General features: G+C 35.6%; 1 protein-coding gene across 5 annotated transcripts in view; it reads right to left on the reverse strand.

The window, feature by feature from the left end:
- Positions 1-18,402, reverse strand: part of LOC139980294 (tyrosine-protein kinase receptor Tie-1-like) — a 36,465-nt gene that overhangs the window by 2,266 nt on the left and 15,797 nt on the right. For 3 of the 5 annotated variants that reach the window (XR_011797508.1, XR_011797507.1, XM_071991843.1), the window contains 6 exons: positions 15,821-16,024; positions 15,212-15,382; positions 13,946-14,154; positions 13,139-13,262; positions 12,332-12,489; positions 206-328 (listed from right to left, as the gene is read on the reverse strand). Coding sequence is in view for 1 of the 5 variants with exons in the window: in XM_071991843.1 (XP_071847944.1) it covers positions 206-328; positions 12,332-12,380 (172 nt within the window). In the remaining 4 variants the exon portion in view is untranslated. Of the gene's footprint in view, positions 1-205; positions 7,095-12,331; positions 12,490-13,138; positions 13,263-13,945; positions 14,155-15,211; positions 15,383-15,820; positions 16,025-18,402 lie in introns of all 5 variants that reach the window. The other 2 variants (XR_011797505.1, XR_011797506.1) reach the window with 2 other exon arrangements.

Consider the following 18,402-nt stretch of genomic DNA (forward strand, 5'->3'; position numbering starts at 1 on the left):
TTGTGTAACTATAGTAACCAACTGAGGACCACCTGGTGTAACTTTTGTTATCTATTATATATCATCTTTTAATTGTAATTTGAATTGTATACAGTGAGTACTATTATTTTCCAGTTCATCTGGCCAATATTCTTATTTTCCTTAAAGGGGGAGGGTAAGGTTAAGGTGACTTCATATTCCTCTCTCATTGTTTTTCAGTACTTACCGCCCTCTATTTTCTCTCTGGCCTCGTTGTTATTCATGCCGGGGTACAGAGTGCTACCTCTGGAGAATATCTCCCAGAGGAGTACTCCATAACTCCAGACATCAGAGAGCGACGTGTATCTTCCTGAAAGAGGATAGAGAGAGGACAAGCAGAACGGGTTGATTTGTGAGGAGATAGATGATGCAAGTCTCACGTTGAATGGAAGAGTCTAAAACACATATTTATATATATATATATATTTTATTATATATGCAATCAATTTAATATGTAATCTGAACAAGATTTGAATGCTAGTACCTGTCTGTTGATGTTTCATGCTACGATGTTAGCTAGGGGCAAATTTTTTACGGATTTTGACTGGTTGTCCATCTGACAACCCGGCCTACTAGTTTGTATGTCAAGAAAATGATGAAAATATCAAAATAAGAATCACTAATATATTCACTGTAGGAGAGATTGATTAGACCATTGATTAGATTAGATTAATCAAAACTGATTTGTTGGAATTAAACAGGACTATAGCTGAGCCTTATGATGTTTTCATTTATATATTTGATTATTGATTCCTAGAGCTACAGTATGATGTGTCAACTGTTTTTAACAAATTATTCTTATTTTTCAAATTGGGGGCCTGGGGGGGTGGGGGATGTGGGGTGAAGAAATACATTATCAATGAATTTGGACAAAACAAATTCTAAGATGCCAATCAGGATGCTCATTATGGATTCCAAGGGCTCAGGTAAACTCTTCAATGAAGTGGCAGGGTTTGGGATTGTAAGTGTTTCACATAATAAAACCATTTTCAAAATGTTTCCTTGTGCTTTATTCCAAATTGTGAATGTTCTGATTTTGGCCAAAAATGAGAAATAAAATCTTGATGCTTTGGCCAGACAAAATCATTAAATTTGAAAGAAAAAAAAATGTTCTCAAATGACAGTCAGGATGCTCATTATGGATTCCAAGAGCTCGGGTATACTCTTCAATGAAGGTAAGTGTCAGTCTATGGAACACTAATAAAATGATTTTCAAATGTGTCTTTGTACTTTCTTTAAATTGAGAACGAATAATCTCAATATTGCTTAATAAGAAGGACACCCTCTATACAGTGTAGAAAAAACTAAAAAAAAAATGGCCAAAAAAAAAGAGAATTGATAAGGATGTAAGCCATACAAAATCCCAAAAATTTTGACCAAAAAAAAAAGTTCTCAAATGCCAGTCGGGATGCTCATTATGGATACCAAGAGACCAGATATGCTTCTCTCTGGAGTTAAAAGTGGTAGTTTATGAAATTTTTAGCCTATTAAAATGATTCTTAAAATGTTTCATTATAAATTCTCTCAAATTGAGAATGAATAATATCACTGTTGCTTTATAAGAAGGACACCCTCTATCTAATGCATATGTGTGGAAAGAACTATAAAGGTCATGATTTTGGCCAAAAAAAAAAAAAACTCATAAGGCTATAGCCATACAAAATCATTAAATTTTGGAAACAAAAAAAAAGTTCTCAAATGCCAGTCAGGATGCTCATTATGGATTCCCAGAGCCCAGATATGCTTGTCTCTGAAGTTAAGTGGAAGTCTGAAATTTTTAGCCTATTAAAATGATTCTCAAAATGTGTCATTATAAATTCTCTCAAATTGAGAATGAATAATATCATTGTTGCTTTATAAGAAGGACACCCTCTATCTAATGCATATGCATTGAAAGAACTATAAAGGTCATGATTTTGGCCCCCAAAAAACAAACTCATAAGGCTATAAGCCATACAAAATCATTAAATTTTGGAAACAAAAAAAAGTTCTCAAATGCCAGTCAGGATGCTCATTATGGATGCCCAGATATGCTTCTCTCTGAAGTTAAAAGTGGTAGTTTATGGAATTTTTAGCCTATTAAAATGATTCTCAAAATGTTTCATTATAAATTCTCTCAAATTGAGAATGAATAATATCATTGTTGCTTTATAAGAAGGACACCCTCCATCCAATGCATATGTGTGGAAAGAACTAAAAGGGTCATGATTTTTACCACCCTCCTCCCCAAAGTAAGGCTTTGGCCATACAAACTCAATAAATTCAGACAAAAAAAAGTTCTCAAATGCCAGTCAGGATGCTCATTATGGATTCCCAGAGCCCAGTTATGCTTCTCTCTGAAGTTAAAAGTGGTAGTTTATGGAATTTTTAGCATATTAAAATGATTCTCAAAATGTTTCATAAATTCTCTCAAGTTGAGAATGAATAATATCATTGTTGCTTAATCAGAAGGACACCCTCCATCCAATGCATATGTGTGGAAAGAACTAAAAGGGTCGTGATTTTTATCTCCCCAATGTAAGGCTTTGGCCATACAAACTCAATAAATTCAGACAAAAAAAGTTCTCAATGCCAGTCAGGATGCTCAAGAGCCCAGATATGCTTCTCTCTGAAGTTATAAGTGGTAGCATATGGAATTTTAAGCATATTAAAATGATTCTCAAAATGTTTCATTATAAATTCTCTCAAACTGAGAATGAATTATATCATTGTTGCTTTATAAGAAGGACACCCTCTATACAATGCATATGTGTGGAAAGAATTCAAAAGGTCATGATTTTTGACCCCCCTCTCCCCCTCCCCCAAAAATCAAGGCTTTAGCCATACAAACTCATCAAATTCAGACATAAAAAAGTTCTCAAATGCCAGTCGGGATGCTCATTAATGTTCCAAGAGCCCAGATATGCTTCTCTCTAAAGTTAAAAGTGGTAATCTTTGGAATATTTAGCCTATTAAAATGATTTTCAAAATGTTTCATTTATAAATTCTCTCAAATTAAGAATAATATCATTGCTGCTTAATAAGAACGACACCCTCTATCTAATGCACATGTGTGGAAAGAATTAAATAGGTCATGATGTGGGCCATACGGCTGCAAATTTAGTGAATTTGGAGAACGAAAGTTCTCAAATGCCAGTCAGGATGGTTATAATTGATTCCAAGAGCTCAAGTTTACTCTTCTATGAAGTTTAGTGGCAGTCTATGGAATTTATACCATAAAATGATTCTCAAAATGGGTCCTTGTAACTTTTAGTCAAACTATAGAGAGAATATCATTATTGCTGAATTAAGAAAGACACCCAATTAGTTCTCAATTGACAGTCAGGATGCTCCCTATGTTTTCATACAGAGCTCAGAAATATGCTTTACTATGCAGTAATTTGTGGGTTTTTTTAGCATTTGGTGTTTATTACTATCTGTTTTAGGCTTTTACAATAATTGTCTTACTGTACTATTGTTTCTCATACTTATTTATATTTATAAACATAGACTATGATTTAATCTTTTGTGCATTTTGTTAAGTTTTTAAAATTATTTTACTATTTACATACTTCTGAAATTGTTTTGGACTGTATGCGTTCAGGTTGTATTTTTTTTTATTATCGTTTAGTACGAGTGTTTTTTATATTGTTGGGCTTTTACATTTTATGCCTTATTGGTTCTATATATTTAATATTTAAGTTTTTGTTACTATTTGTTTTTAGGTTTTACATTTGCAAAGCGCTTTGAGCAGTGTTGCTGATTATGCGCTTAAAATATTACTTATTATTATTAATATTATTGACTGATGATTTTTTTGTTTTAGGCTTTTGGTTAAAATCACAGACTTTTTAATTCTTTCCAAAATTATGGTTAGGATGGAAGTTGTCCTACTGCATTAAGTTCAAATAATATGCTACATTCTCAATTTGAAAGGAAGTGAAATGAAACATTCTGATAATTATTTTAATATTTAGAGGTTTAACAGTTCATAGACTTCAACTATTAGTTTCAGTATAAAGCATATTTCTGAGCTCTGGGAATTTATAATGAGCATCCTGAATGGCATTTGAGAACCTTTGTTGTTTGTCCCAATTTAATGATTTTTGCATGGCTGAAACCTAATGATTTTTTTGTGGCAAATCATGCCTTCCTGTTTTTTCCACAAGCAACAATGATATAATAAATTCCTAATTTGAAAGAAGTTATAACAAAACATTTTAAAAATCATTTTAATATTTAGCAGCTCTAAGTTCCATAGACTAACTATTTAACTTGGAATCCATAATGAACATCCTGACTGGCATTTGAGAACTTTCTATTTTTTTGGGTCCATATTTAACAGTTTTGTAGGCTGAAAACTTATAATTTTGTTTTATTTTTTTGCCCAAAAAAATTAACTTTTAAGTTGAAGGCATCCTTCTGAATTAAGCAACAATTATATCAATTCCTAATTTGAAAGAAGTTATAATATAACATTTTAAGAAATCATTTTAATATTTAGAGGCTTTTGGTTCCATAGGCTAACACTTTTACATCAGAACTTTCTATTTTTGTTTGTCCAACTTTAACAGTTTTGTTACTCTAAAACCATAAAATTATTTTAATACTATAAGAGGCCTAGCTCTGAGAATCCATAATGAGCATCCTGACTGGCATTTGAGAAATTGTTATTTGGTCCAAATTAAATAAGTTTGTAAAATTAAATTTAAGTTAAATTTAAATTAACTAAGTTATGATTTTCTTTAGCTAAACCATGACCTTTTTAAGTATTTCCACAATGATGCATAGGATGGTGTGTGTCTTTCTGAATTTAGGAACAATCATATAATACAATCCAAATTTGAAAGAAATTATTATGACAAATTTTGAAAATCATTTTATGCACATTTCTGAGCTTTGAGATGCCATTATGAGTATCATGACTTCTGTCCAAATTGAATGATTGAATGATTTTTGATAATATTTGAAAACAATCATGACCTTTTAAGGCCTTTCCAAAATTACGCATAGGATGGAGGGTGTGCTTCAGCAAAATGCAACAATGGCATTTGAAAACTTCTGCCAAATTGAAAGTTTTGTGGGGCCATATATAGCCTATGACTTTTCTTTTTAATTCTTTAGCAAAAATCATGACTGTTTTAATTCTTTCCAAAATTATGCATAGAATGTCTTTTATTCTCAATTATCAGGTCTGGATGCTCTTTATGGATTCCTAGAGCCCTGGTTTGCATTTATTTTAGTGGTAGTCCCTAATTATCAAAATGATTTCATATAACACAAAATCATTTAAGTTAGATTCTCAGCACCAAGAATTTTATGCTTTTCTCTGAAGCTAAAAGTGGCATGATAAGAGGGTTAAAACTCCATTTTTTTCTGTGGCTAAAATTCTGACCTTTTTTTAATTCTTTCTAATATTATACCTAGATTGGAAGTTGTCATTCTGATTTAAGTTATTCTTACTTCTGAATTATTACTTCTGACTTATTACGTCTGAGTACTTATTACTTCTGAGTTATTATTACTTCTGAATTAAGTAATATGATCTGTTTCCACATTGATAGAAGTTATAGCCATTTTTTTGTAAAATCACTTTAATGTTTAGAGGGTAAAACTTCTAAAGACTACCACCTTTAACTCCATTTTTCTTTCTGTGGCTACAATCGTGACCTATTTTTAATTCTTTCTAATATTATACCTAGATTGGAAGTTGTCATTCTGAATTATATTAGATGAATATGATCTGTTACTACCTTGAAAGAAGTTATAGACATTTTTTGGGGAAAATCACTTTAATGTTTAGAAGGTTAACTTTCAGAGAAAAGAACATTTCTGGGCTCTGTGAATCTATTTTAGAACTTTCATATTTTGTTTAAACTATAATGATATTGTACATGCTTATAAATACCTTATTTTGTTTGCCTTATGATGATTTTTTATTATTTGCCAAAATAATGACCTGTTTCTAAAATGATTTGATCCCAATTATTTATTATGTAATGGGCAATAGCCTTGTGATTCAATTTGTTTTTGGCCACACTCATTTTATCTTTTCATTTTAACTCAATACATGTTTCTGCATTTGAAAACTTTTGTTTTGGTCCAAATTTAATAATTTTGTAAGGCTAAAACCTTATGATTTTTATCATTTTTGGCCAAAGTCATAACCATTTAATTTTTTTCCACAATTACGCATGAAATGGAGGGTTTCCTTCTGTGTTAGGCAAAAATAGATACAATCAATTCCAAATTTGAAAGAAGTTATAAACAAACATGTTAAAAATCATTTTAAATATTTAGAGGCTTTAAGTTCCATAGACTAACACTTTTTAATTCAGAGAAAAGCAAATTTCTGGTCTCTGGGAATCCATAATGAGCATCCTGACTGGCATATGAGAACCTTTTTATATTTGTCCCAATTTAATGTTTTGTAATGCTAAAGCTTAATGATTTTTGTTTTACTTTTTTACCATGACCTTTTAAGTTGTTCCACAAATATATGCATATGATTTAGGGTGTCCTCCTAAATTCAGCACCAATTATATAATTCATTCCCAATGTAACAGAAGTTATGAAAAACATTTTGAAAATCATTTTAATAAGCATAAAAATCCAAACATTACCACTTTTAACCTTCAGAGAAAAGTATGTTTCCAAGCTCGGGGAATCGGTAATGAGCATCCTGACTGGCATTTGAGAACATTTTGTTTGTTCAAGTTAATTGATTTAGTAAGACTATTCATATCGCCTTACGAATTTTTAATTTTTCCACCAAAACAAAATATCATGACCATTTTCATTCTTTCCACAATGATGTGTAAGTGACAAAGGCTGTCCCTCCTAAAGTAAGCAACAATGATATAATACATTCCCAATGTGAAAGAAGTAATTATGAAACATTTTGAAAATCATTTTAATAAGCATAAAAATCCATACACTACCACTTTTAACTTCAGAGAAAGTATGTTTCCAAGCTCTGGTTCCGTAATGGGCATCCTGAGTGGCATTGGAGAACTTGTTGAGTGTTTGGCCCCAATTTAGATATCATGAACAGTTTAATTCTTTCCACGGTGATGCATTAGATGGAAGGTGTCCTTCTGAAGGAAGCAATATGATATAAAACATTCTCAATGTGAAAGGAATTTTTAGAAACATTTTGAAAATCATTTTAATAAGCATAAAAATCCATACACTACCACTTTTAACTTCAGAGAATAGCATATTTTTGAGCTCTGAGAATCCATAATGAGCATCCTGACTGGCATTTGAGAACTTTTTTTTTTGTCCAAACTTTAACAGTTTTGTAAGGCCTTGTAAACCTTACAAGTTTTTTTTTTTTTGCGGCCAAAATCATGACCTTTAAGTTTTTCCACAATAATGCATAGGATGGAGGGTGTCCTTCTGTATAAAGCAACAATGATATAATACATTCCCAATGTGAAAGATGTTATAATGAAACATTTTGAAAATCATTTCAATAAGCATAAAAATCCATAGACTAAACACATTTTAACTTCAAAAAGAAGCATATTTCTGAGCTCTGGGAATCCATAATGAGCATCCTGACTGGCATTTGAGAACTTTCTTTTTTTGTCCAAAATTTAACAGTTTTGTAAGGCTAACACCTTACAAGTTTTTTTTTTGTGGCCAAAATCATGACCTTTTTAGTTCTTCCACACATATGCATTAGATAGAGGGTGTCCTTCTGATGTAAGCAACAATCATATCATACATTCCCAATGTGAAAGAAGTTATAATGAAACATTTTAAAAATCATTTCAATAAGCATAATAATCCATAGAATAACACATTTTAACTTCAGAGAGAAGCATATTTCTGAGCTCTGGGAATCCATAATGAGCATCCTGACTGGCATTTGAGAACTTTCTATTTTTGTTTGTCCAAATTTAACAATTTTGTAGTGCTAAAACCTTACAATTTTTTTGCCAAAAATCATGGCCTTTTTAAGTTTACCAACAATTATACATTAGATAGAAGGTGTCCTTCTGAATTAAGCAATAATGATATCACCAATTCCTAATTTGAAAGAAGTTATAATAAAACATTTTGAAAATCATTTCAATAAGCATAAAAATACATAGACTAACACATTTGAACTTAAGAGAGAAGGATATTTCTGAGCTATGGGAATCTATAATAAGCATTCTGACTGGCATTTGAGAACCTTTTTTTGTCCAAATTTTAACAATTTTGTAGGGCTAAAACCTTATAATTTTGTTTAATTTTTGCCAAAAATCATGACCATTTTAAGTTTTACCACAATGATACATAAGATAGAGGGTGTCCTTCTAAATTAAGCAACAATGATATAATCAATTCCTAATTTAAAAGAAGTTATAACAAAACATTTTAAAAATCATGCTTTAAGTTCCATAGACTAACACATTTCAGAAGAAAAGCATATTTCTGAGCTCTAGGAATCCATAATGAGCATCCTGACTGGCATTTGAGAACTTTCTATATCTGTTTGTTCAAATTTAACAATTTTGTAAGGCTAAAACCTTATAATTTTGTTTTAATTTTTGCCAAAACTATTGACCTTTTAGGTTATTCCACAATTATGCATCAGATAGAGGGTGTCCTTCTAAATTAGGCATCAATGATATAATCAATTCCAAATTTGAAAGAGATGTAATAAAACATTTTAAAAGTCATTTAAATATTTAGAGGCTTAAAGTTCAATAGACTAACACATTTCAGAAGAAAAGCATATTTCTGAGCTCTAGGAATCCATAATGAGCATCCTGACTGGCATTTGAGAACTTTCTATTTCTGTTTGTCCAAATTTAACAATTTTTTAAGGCTAAAACCTTATAAATATGTTTTACTTTTTGGGCAAAAATAATGAGGTTCTAAGTTTTTCCACAATAATGCATCAGATAGAGGATGTCTTTCTGAATTAAGCAACAATGATATAATCAATTCCTAATTTGAATGAAGTTATTACAAAACATTTCAAAATCATTTTAATATTTAGAGGCTCTAAGTTCCATAGACTAACATTTTAATTTTAGAGAAAATCATATTTTTGAGCTCTGGGAATCCATATTGAGCCGTCTGACTGGCATTTGAGAACTTTCTTTCTTGTTTGTCCCAATTTAACAATTTAAAGTTAGGTATATCTGAGCTTTTGAAATCAATATTTTAGCACTCTGACTTAATATATAGTCCTTTTTTAAAAACCTTCCATATAATTATTGTAAGTCTTTAGTCGTTATGATTTTTTTTCTAGAATCACAAATTTTTTAAATTGTTCCCAAAGTGATGCCCTGTTGATTATAAAAATGCAAAGGGTTCAATTAAATTCAGTGTTATTCAAAGCTATATCATAATGTGAGGCTTAATATTTCATAGAACCCCACTTTTAACTCAAGAATAAACCAGACCCTAGTTTGGGGGGGAATTCCTAGTTTCTAAAGTGTTTAATTTTTGCTAAATTTTAAGGTTTCATAACCTTCATAATTTTCAGCAACAAAGCACAAATTCCTCTTGCTTAATAAAAAACATGCCATCATTTGATGATGACGTTATATTGCCCCTAATGTTAATTATTATGACCAAAAAAAAAAAATAAAAAAATAGTAATAATAATATTTCACTTATATATAGCGCTTATACCAGCAATAGGTCTCAAAGCACTTTACAGAAGATATGTTACCCCTGGTCAATGATAACCTGTCCCAGAGACAATCCCTCCAGGCGGCTGCAGTTATATACTGCGCCCAATGACAAGTTACCTAGCAGGTACCCATTTAACCCCTGGGTGGAGAGAGGCAATTGAGATAAAGCATCTTGCCCAAGGACACAAGGTAATGGACTAGGCAGGAGTCGAACCAGCAATCCTTGGATCACAAGTCCGACGCCTTAGCCAATCGCCCACAACACTCTCTAAGGTTTTGAACACGCAGGTTTTGAAACAGACCCACAGAATATTTCACTTTTATGTAGCGCTTATACCAGCAATAGGTATCAAAGCACTTTAGAGAAGATATGTTGTCCCTGGTCAATGATAACCTGTCCCAGAGACAATCCCTCCAGGCGGCTGCAGTTATATACTGCGCCCAATGACAAGTTACCTCACAGGTACCCACTTAACCCCTGGGTGGAGAGAGGCAATTGAGATAAAGCATCTTGCCCAAGGACACAAGGTAATGGACTAGGCAGGAGTCGAACCAGCAATCCTTGGATCACAAGTCCGACGCCTTAGCCAATCATCCACAACACTCTCTTAGGTTTTGAACACGCAGGTTTTGAAACAGACCCACAGAATATTTCACTTTTATATAGCGCTTATACCAGCAATAGGTATCAAAGCACTTTACAGAAGATATGTTATCCCTGGTCAATGATAACATGTCCCAGAGACAATCCCTCCAGGCGGCTGCAGTTATATACTACGCCCAATAACAAGTTACCTCACAGGTACCCACTTAACCCTTGGGTGGAGAGAGGCAATTGAGATAAAGCATCTTGCCCAAGGACACAAGGTAATGGACTAGGCAGGAGTCGAACCAGCAATCCTTGGATCACAAGTCCGACGCCTTAGCCAATCATCCACAACACTCTCTTAGGTTTTGAACACGCAGGTTTTGAAACAGACCCACAGAATATTTCACTTTTATATAGCCCTTATACCAGCAATAGGTATCAAAGCACTTTACAGAAGATATGTTATCCCTGGTCAATGATAACATGTCCCAGAGACAATCCCTCCAGGCGGCTGCAGTTATATACTACGCCCAATAACAAGTTACCTCACAGGTACCCACTTAACCCTTGGGTGGAGAGAGGCAATTGAGATAAAGCATCTTGCCCAAGGACACAACGTAATGGACTAGGCAGGAGTCGAACCAGCAATCCTTGGATCACAAGTCCGACGCCTTAGCCAATCGCCCACAACACTCTCTAAGGTTTTGAACACGCAGGTTTTGAAACAGACCCACAGAATATTTCACTTTTATGTAGCGCTTATACCAGCAACAGGTATCAAAGCACTTTACAGAAGATATGTTATCCCTGGTCAATGATAACCTGTCCCAGAGACAATCCCTCCAGGCGGCTGCAGTTATATACTGCGCCCAATGACAAGTTACCTCACAGGTACCCATTTAACCCCTGGGTGGAGAGAGGCAATTGAGATAAAGCATCTTGCCCAAGGACACAAGGTAATGGACTAGGCAGGAGTCGAACCAGCAATCCTTGGATCACAAGTACGACGCCTTAGCCAATCGTCCACAACACTCTCTTAGGTTTTGAACACGCAGGTTTTGAAACAGACCCACAGAATATTTCACTTTTATATAGCGCTTATACCAGCAATAGGTATCAAAGCACTTTACAGAAGATATGTTATCCCTGGTCAATGATAACCTGTCCCAGAGACAATTCCTCCAGGCGGCTGCAGTTATATACTGCGCCCAATGACAAGTTACCTCACAGGTACCCATTTAACCTCTGGGTGGAGAGAGGCAATTGAGATAAAGCATCTTGCCCAAGGACACAACGTAATGGACTAGGCAGGAGTCGAACCAGCAAACCTTGGATCACAAGTCCGACGCCTTAGCCAATCGCCCACAACACTCTCTAAGGTTTTGAACACGCAGGTTTTGAAACAGACCCACAGAATATTTCACTTTTATGTAGCGCTTATACCAGCAATAGGTATCAAAGCACTTTACAGAAGATATGTTATCCCTGGTCAATGATAACCTGTCCCAGAGACAATCCCTCCAGGCGGCTGCAGTTATATACTGCGCCCAATGACAAGTTACCTCACAGGTACCCATTTAACCCCTGGGTGGAGAGAGGCAATTGAGATAAAGCATCTTGCCCAAGGACACAACGTAATGGACTAGGCAGGAGTCGAACCAGCAATCCTTGGATCACAAGTCCGACGCCTTAGCCAATCGTCCACAACACTCTCTAAGGTTTTGAACACGCAGGTTTTGAAACAGACCCACAGTAACTGCTTTTACCACTTCTTTGCCATACTCAGGCGCGTAGCCAGGAATTTGCCACGGGAGGGGCGAACCTGTAGGCAAACTATCAGAGCCAAATATGGCTCTGCAAACTATCTTAGCGTAGCGCCATCACGAGTGGCATGAAGCGTACAAGAAAACTTTGGCCGAAAATGCCTCCCAGATCGCTGGAAATGGCACTTCCCAGGCCTTGTTAGTTGCATTTAAGCATTTTCTATTTTGAAATTACTAGGGATATCATAAAAATATACAAAAAAATATGCTCAAGGGGGGGCAGTCGCCCCCTTGGCCCCCCCTTGGCTACGTGCCTGGACATATGTATACACAACCTTTACCATAGTTCATGGCCTCAGGGGCCGTCCATTTGATTGGTATCTGTCTCATGTTGTTGCTGTTGATCTGTTATTCCTCTTCTTCTTCTCTCGACATTCCAAAATCGCTGATCTTCAGAATATTCTTCGTGCCGACCAGACAATTCCTCGCTGCCAGGTCTCTGTCAATGAGAAGAAAGCATGACCATGAGTTTTACAGAGGTATACTGTGGGAGCATGGCAGTGACCATATATCAATCTACTAGATCTGCTGTAATATACAGAGCATTTGGCATCTCACGTTATTGGGCCTCTCCCAAAAATTTCTCCCTACCTTGAGGTTTCATTCCTTAATGTTGCCGCATTTTTGATAATGTTAACATCATTTCAGTTCCACAGAGTGTTTTATTCTAACATTCGTGTAGATGGATAGGAGATCAATTTTGTGAGGTGGGGAGGGGGGGGTTGCATGATGGTGGTGAGGTTCTATCTGTTAACAGAAAGTTACTTATCACTACAATTTACTGGCAGCATTCTACAATTACAACCATCAAGAGCAAAATGTCTAATTTTTAAAAGCAGTGGGAATGTCCCATTCTCCTTATTTGGTTAAGTATTAAACGAGAATTGTCTTTAGTATTCAGTTTTGACATTTTCCCTTTGAAAGCAGATATCACACAAAGTTTCAAATAGACAAGAGTCCTGATTACTTATCTGAGTTCTTCTTGTTTGTTCCTCAACAAAAATACATACTAGCATACATGCATACCCATGCCTACATCCATAAACCCACACACCTGTTTATTAATCCCAGGACAATTTCTAGTTTACCTGTGAATACAACTTTTACCCTCCAAGTAAGCCATCCCTGATGCTGCGTCTTCACTCATTTTAATCTTCTCGGGGACACTCAAGGTCTTGCTGTCATCTCGAAGCAACTTCAAAAGATCTCCTCCTGCAAAGGTGACAGAGAAGCAAACATCAGTCAGTAAAATCAATCTTTTTAAACAATTCACTGATTTCATCTCATAAATCTATTGTTGTTTAGTCTGTTTTGTGTGTATTAATTATGATACAAGCCTAAACGTACGCAAATAAAGTTCCTCTGTTCATGGTACATATTGCACATCAGTGTAGAGCAAGCCAAAAACTAATAAAAGAGCTTATATATAATTGCAATCTTCTCTGAATGTGTAACCAGAAATACACCGTACAAAACTTCAATTTCTATAAAATATCACAGTATATTTAGAAAGATATTTATAAGGATATTTATGATATACGGCTATATATGGACAATATAAGGATATTTATAATATTTATAAGCCAGTCAAAATAGGTTACATTCAATCAACCAATAAATCTCCAGTTAGGTGCATAGATCTTGAGTTGGGCTATTAAACTAGCAGAGAGGAAACATTTTCCTCTTCGATAAAATTTCACGTTGTTTGCGACCAGAAAATACTTCTCCATACAACTAACCAGAGTGGCAGGGTTTCCATATACAATGAGATGTTTACGGTGTACCATATTCCATAATAAATCAAAGGCCAAATTTGCCCCCCTAATCTAACTACTTTGATAGCTGTGGCAGAAAAAAAGAAATGATGTCAAATCCATTTTTTACTGGTTTTTGACCTTGAACAAGCTCCATGACGATGTAGATTGGATGTCTGTCTGTTGCCACGCCGATAAGTTTGACGATGTTGGGATGGCTGTAATTCTTGAGGATGTAGGCTTCTGAGAGGAACTTCCTTCTCGTTGCAGCATCTACTGTGGCCTTGCACGTCTTGACGGCGACAGGTTTATTCTTAAATGTCACTTTGTGGACGTCACCTAAAATGTCCCTGCATGTACACAAGAAAAAGGATGCTTATGAAACTAAAAGAACAATGCAGTCAACAAACCCACCCCCTCACCCACCCCACCCCCGTTTTCATTTTTTAATATTTTATTTCACTTGGGGTGCAATAGAGAAGAGTTACAACCATATGGGTTGTAATTAATACAGTTCTAACAAGATATTCATATAAAAATTCACTTTTTTTCTTCTTTTTTTTCCACCTTAAATAAAGAATGCAGCAGTAGTATAGACAAGGAGATGTCACATGCGAGGTCATGTGATATGTCACATGAGAGCTCACAATATATGTCACATGAGAGGCAACCAGTGGCTTAATAAACCTTAACACAGTAATTTTTCATTGCCTACAGCTGAAGGGGTATACACTAGAATTCAGCTAACATCTTACGTTAGCCCATGTACCAACAGTAAGAATCTCCCCAAATAACTCAACATTAGTGCACACACATACTGTGTTGATAGGAATAGACTGGAGTAAACAACATGACACATGTTGTGCACACATGGTCATCCCTGTTAGCTTCAAATACAAGTCAATTGGCCAAACAAAAATTACAAGGTTTCAGGGTCACTGGTACAAAGTGGGTAAATGTCAGTGAAATTAACTCATCTACCAATTAACTTTTCATTACCATTAAAGGCAATGAAGACTCGCCCCAAACAGCATGCTGCCATCTGAAAAAGTTAACTCTCTGTTGCTTGCAAGTGACGTTTTGTTTGTGTCGCTACAAAATGCGGACAGTAATGAAACGTGATACCTTGTTATCTTTAGCTGGACCTGAGATGTCCATCGCTGTATCGTTTGTACACTGTGCTGTGGGTATTGACCGCAGCTGTATGTACTGACTGTACACTAGTGTCTAATTTACTGACGGTAGCAAGCTGTATGTGTATTTGCTGGGATTGATGGTGGTGTGTAACACTTCTATTACACCTCATTCGAAACTAGGTCAGATTACTGGCATTAGACGTTTCTTTTTTTTGCGCGAGTCTTCACACCCTTTAAAAGATTGAATCGTTATGTCTTTCATGAAACTCACCTGTCCTAATTTGGTGTCCAGCAAGATGTCCTTGTGTCGAAGGTCGTGCTCGTCCTTGACCTTACTTATTGGATTTCTGATTATCATAGCTTTCGTCACCGGTGTTTGAGTTGACATGTGATGGTTCACCAGTTCCTGGATTGACCGAAAACTCCCTCCTTCCAATCGATACTGTTAAAAACCAGAACATTCAGACATTCAAAAAAATTGTGTGGAGGAGAAAAGTCAGGCTTAATGATATATCATATCAAACACACACAGTATGCCATTTCAATTTTGTAATGTGAGGGAGGAAGGGGAAGGGGGACCAAGATGTGTGGAAGGGGAGCCTTTGAGGACCCCTGGCCCCACCACTGCCTACAGAGGATGGTATTGTAACCCTAAAATGTGTATTTTACATGGTGTTTTTACATGCTTTTATTTAAAAAATATTATGCTACTATGCTAATATATTACATATAATATATATATAATATATATATATTATGCTATAATTAAAAAAAAAGCACTATTGTAATAATAGCTATCAGCAAAAATAAGTCCCAAGATTGATTTGCTGTCATAGATAGGTTAACTCTCTGCAGGTTTAAAAACTCGCAATGGACTGACCGTGCTATCGTCTTGTTTCACGATCGGGAAGTGCCTCTGTTTATCGGCAGACCTGCAGGAGAGCACGTACTGGCCGGAGGCGTCGCTCTTGAATCTGACAATGAAGTCTCCCTCTTGTTTCAGCAGCTCCTCCGTCTCTTGTCTCGGCAGGGCGCCGTGGTACCAGGCTTCATCCTCCAGGGGCACGTCCTTGTTGGAGCTAGGCTGTAGACACAAACATCTCTGCTGTAAGTTACTCAACATCAACAACATTCTGTTAAATAACAACTTTGGACGACAAAAAATATAACTGAACCTAACAGTATTAGGAGACTGACTTGACACAATGAAGTCAGACCACAGTTGGAGCACACTTCTCCCATCTCATGTTTGTTCAGCTGGAAGATTTCAATTATCATATGACATGTGCACACTGTCACCTGACTAAGTACACTTGTCACCTGATTGAGTGCACATATCAACTGACTGAGTACACTTGTCACCTGATTGAGTGCGCATATCACCTGAATGAGTGCACTTGTCACCTGATTGAGTGCACATATCATCTGACTGAGTGCACATATCACCTGACTGAGTGCACTTGTCACCTGATTGAGTGCACATATCACCTGACTAAGTGCACTTATCACATGACTGAGTGCACTTGTCACATGACTTCAGTGCATGAGAATGGTCTACCCTTCACCCACCTCAGACCGAAATACTTGCTAACGTCACAGAATCTAAGCAGACTCAGAGATTGAAATAAGCCAAGACAATATGATTAACTCATATCTCCCATTCTTGGTATTATTTAAATGTACTATGAATTAACCATTGTCCACAATTCTTCAATTATCGGCCAAATGCTTAACACGCTAAAATTGTTCAAAGTACTTCCCGAAAGGCTTTCATCCTCTCTACATTATACTGAGATGGGTGGGTGGAAATATGTCGCAGTGAGTTTATATACTTTGTGGGTTGATATAATATACTTCTCGTTATTTGATGTTTTTAGTATGTGTAGGGGACACACTGATGACTATTAATATCAGTGTTTAATGCTTTAATACTCACACACACACTTATGACTTGTATAAACTACCTTCATACCTCTTTAATACTTCACACCCCGCATGTTTATGAGACTGATATTTTCACCGGTATATTTAAACAAAGCGAATCTAAAACATATCAGTACAGAATTGCCAAGGTATAATAAATTCAGGTTGCAGATAAACCCAGCTTCCTTAAAAAAAAAATGGTATCAATAAAATCTGAGGTTTAATCTTCCTTCAAATCTGTAATATAGTATTCCCACCTAACATTTCCCAAGAAAATCGAACATGCGACTGAAGCACTGGGAACCTAAATAACTCAGACAAAGTAAAACAAGACGTGAAAGCAACAAGGAAACGGTCACCTTTATCACTAGTATACTAGCACTCTCTATAGCTAAATCAACTTTAACACACCTGCTGGCCTTGTTTATCAAACACAGGTTACCACAATATTAGCAATACATGTTTGGGAAATGTCATGTCATAAGTGTAGTAATAGTAGAAATCAAGTCAGAAAATCTGCTAGAAATGAACACTTCCTTGTCCAATGATATGTTTCTCTTGAATCTCCCAGAGTAAGGAGTCTTGACTATAAAGACAACAATGGAGATTCGTAATTCAGGATGTTTGTAAATGAATAAAGTTTCAACTAGCTTCAATTATGTCTCTAGTTTAAGCAACAGAGGATAGGAGGAAACAGGAGAACTAGCACATCTCCAAGCAGACACAAATTTTCTCTGACATTCAGATCAACTCTTAAGGTGGCATACTCCTATTAGGGTCTATATCAATCCACGGCAAGTGTTCTCCTTCAGGAAAAGTGCCAATTAGGAGCAGGAGAACAACTTTTTTGTTATGTTATCAATTAGGATGAGCTTTTTTGTGGCTTGGATGTTAAAGAACATGAATGGAAGCACATGTGGTTAAAAAATTGGGGAAAATTGAGGCAATTTTAGATCAGTTTATCCCTCCCAGGAGCAGCGGACGAAGATTGTTTACGGCCGAGTGAAGAGGTTTGTTTACAAGTGACGAAAACTTCCGGCTCTCGTAGCAAAATATTTTCACGGTCATGGTATGGAAAATTGATGGTGCCATGAAAGGCCAACTTGTCAGCTATCTAGTGATGGGTAGCGTTTAGCAAGTGAAAACTTCTATCTAGACTTAGAGAAGGCATTACTTTTGTGATTTAGTGTGTAAGTCAATGGGGCTTTTATTGGGCGTATGCTACCTTAACAGTTAATATACAGAATATAGTAATTTATCATGTCTTATTTATAGAGGTAGGTTAAAGGTCATATGTATTTTCCTCCTAAGTTCATTGCAGACATTTCTAGTCAGTTAATTAGGACATTTAAGTGTCTCATGCCATATGGTGGCCAAACCAAGAACTTAAGTGCAAATGATTGGTCATGGATTACCACTTTTCTAGCACATTTTCACACATATATGGTCATTTTCACAATCAGTGGTGTAACTTTCAATATTGGCACTTATTGCTTTGTAACTCAGTGACCAAATACCAGAATTCTTTATAATAGATTT

Source organism: Apostichopus japonicus, chromosome 14 (assembly GCF_037975245.1).
Source record: "Apostichopus japonicus isolate 1M-3 chromosome 14, ASM3797524v1, whole genome shotgun sequence".
Lineage (NCBI taxonomy): Eukaryota > Metazoa > Echinodermata > Holothuroidea > Aspidochirotida > Stichopodidae > Apostichopus > Apostichopus japonicus.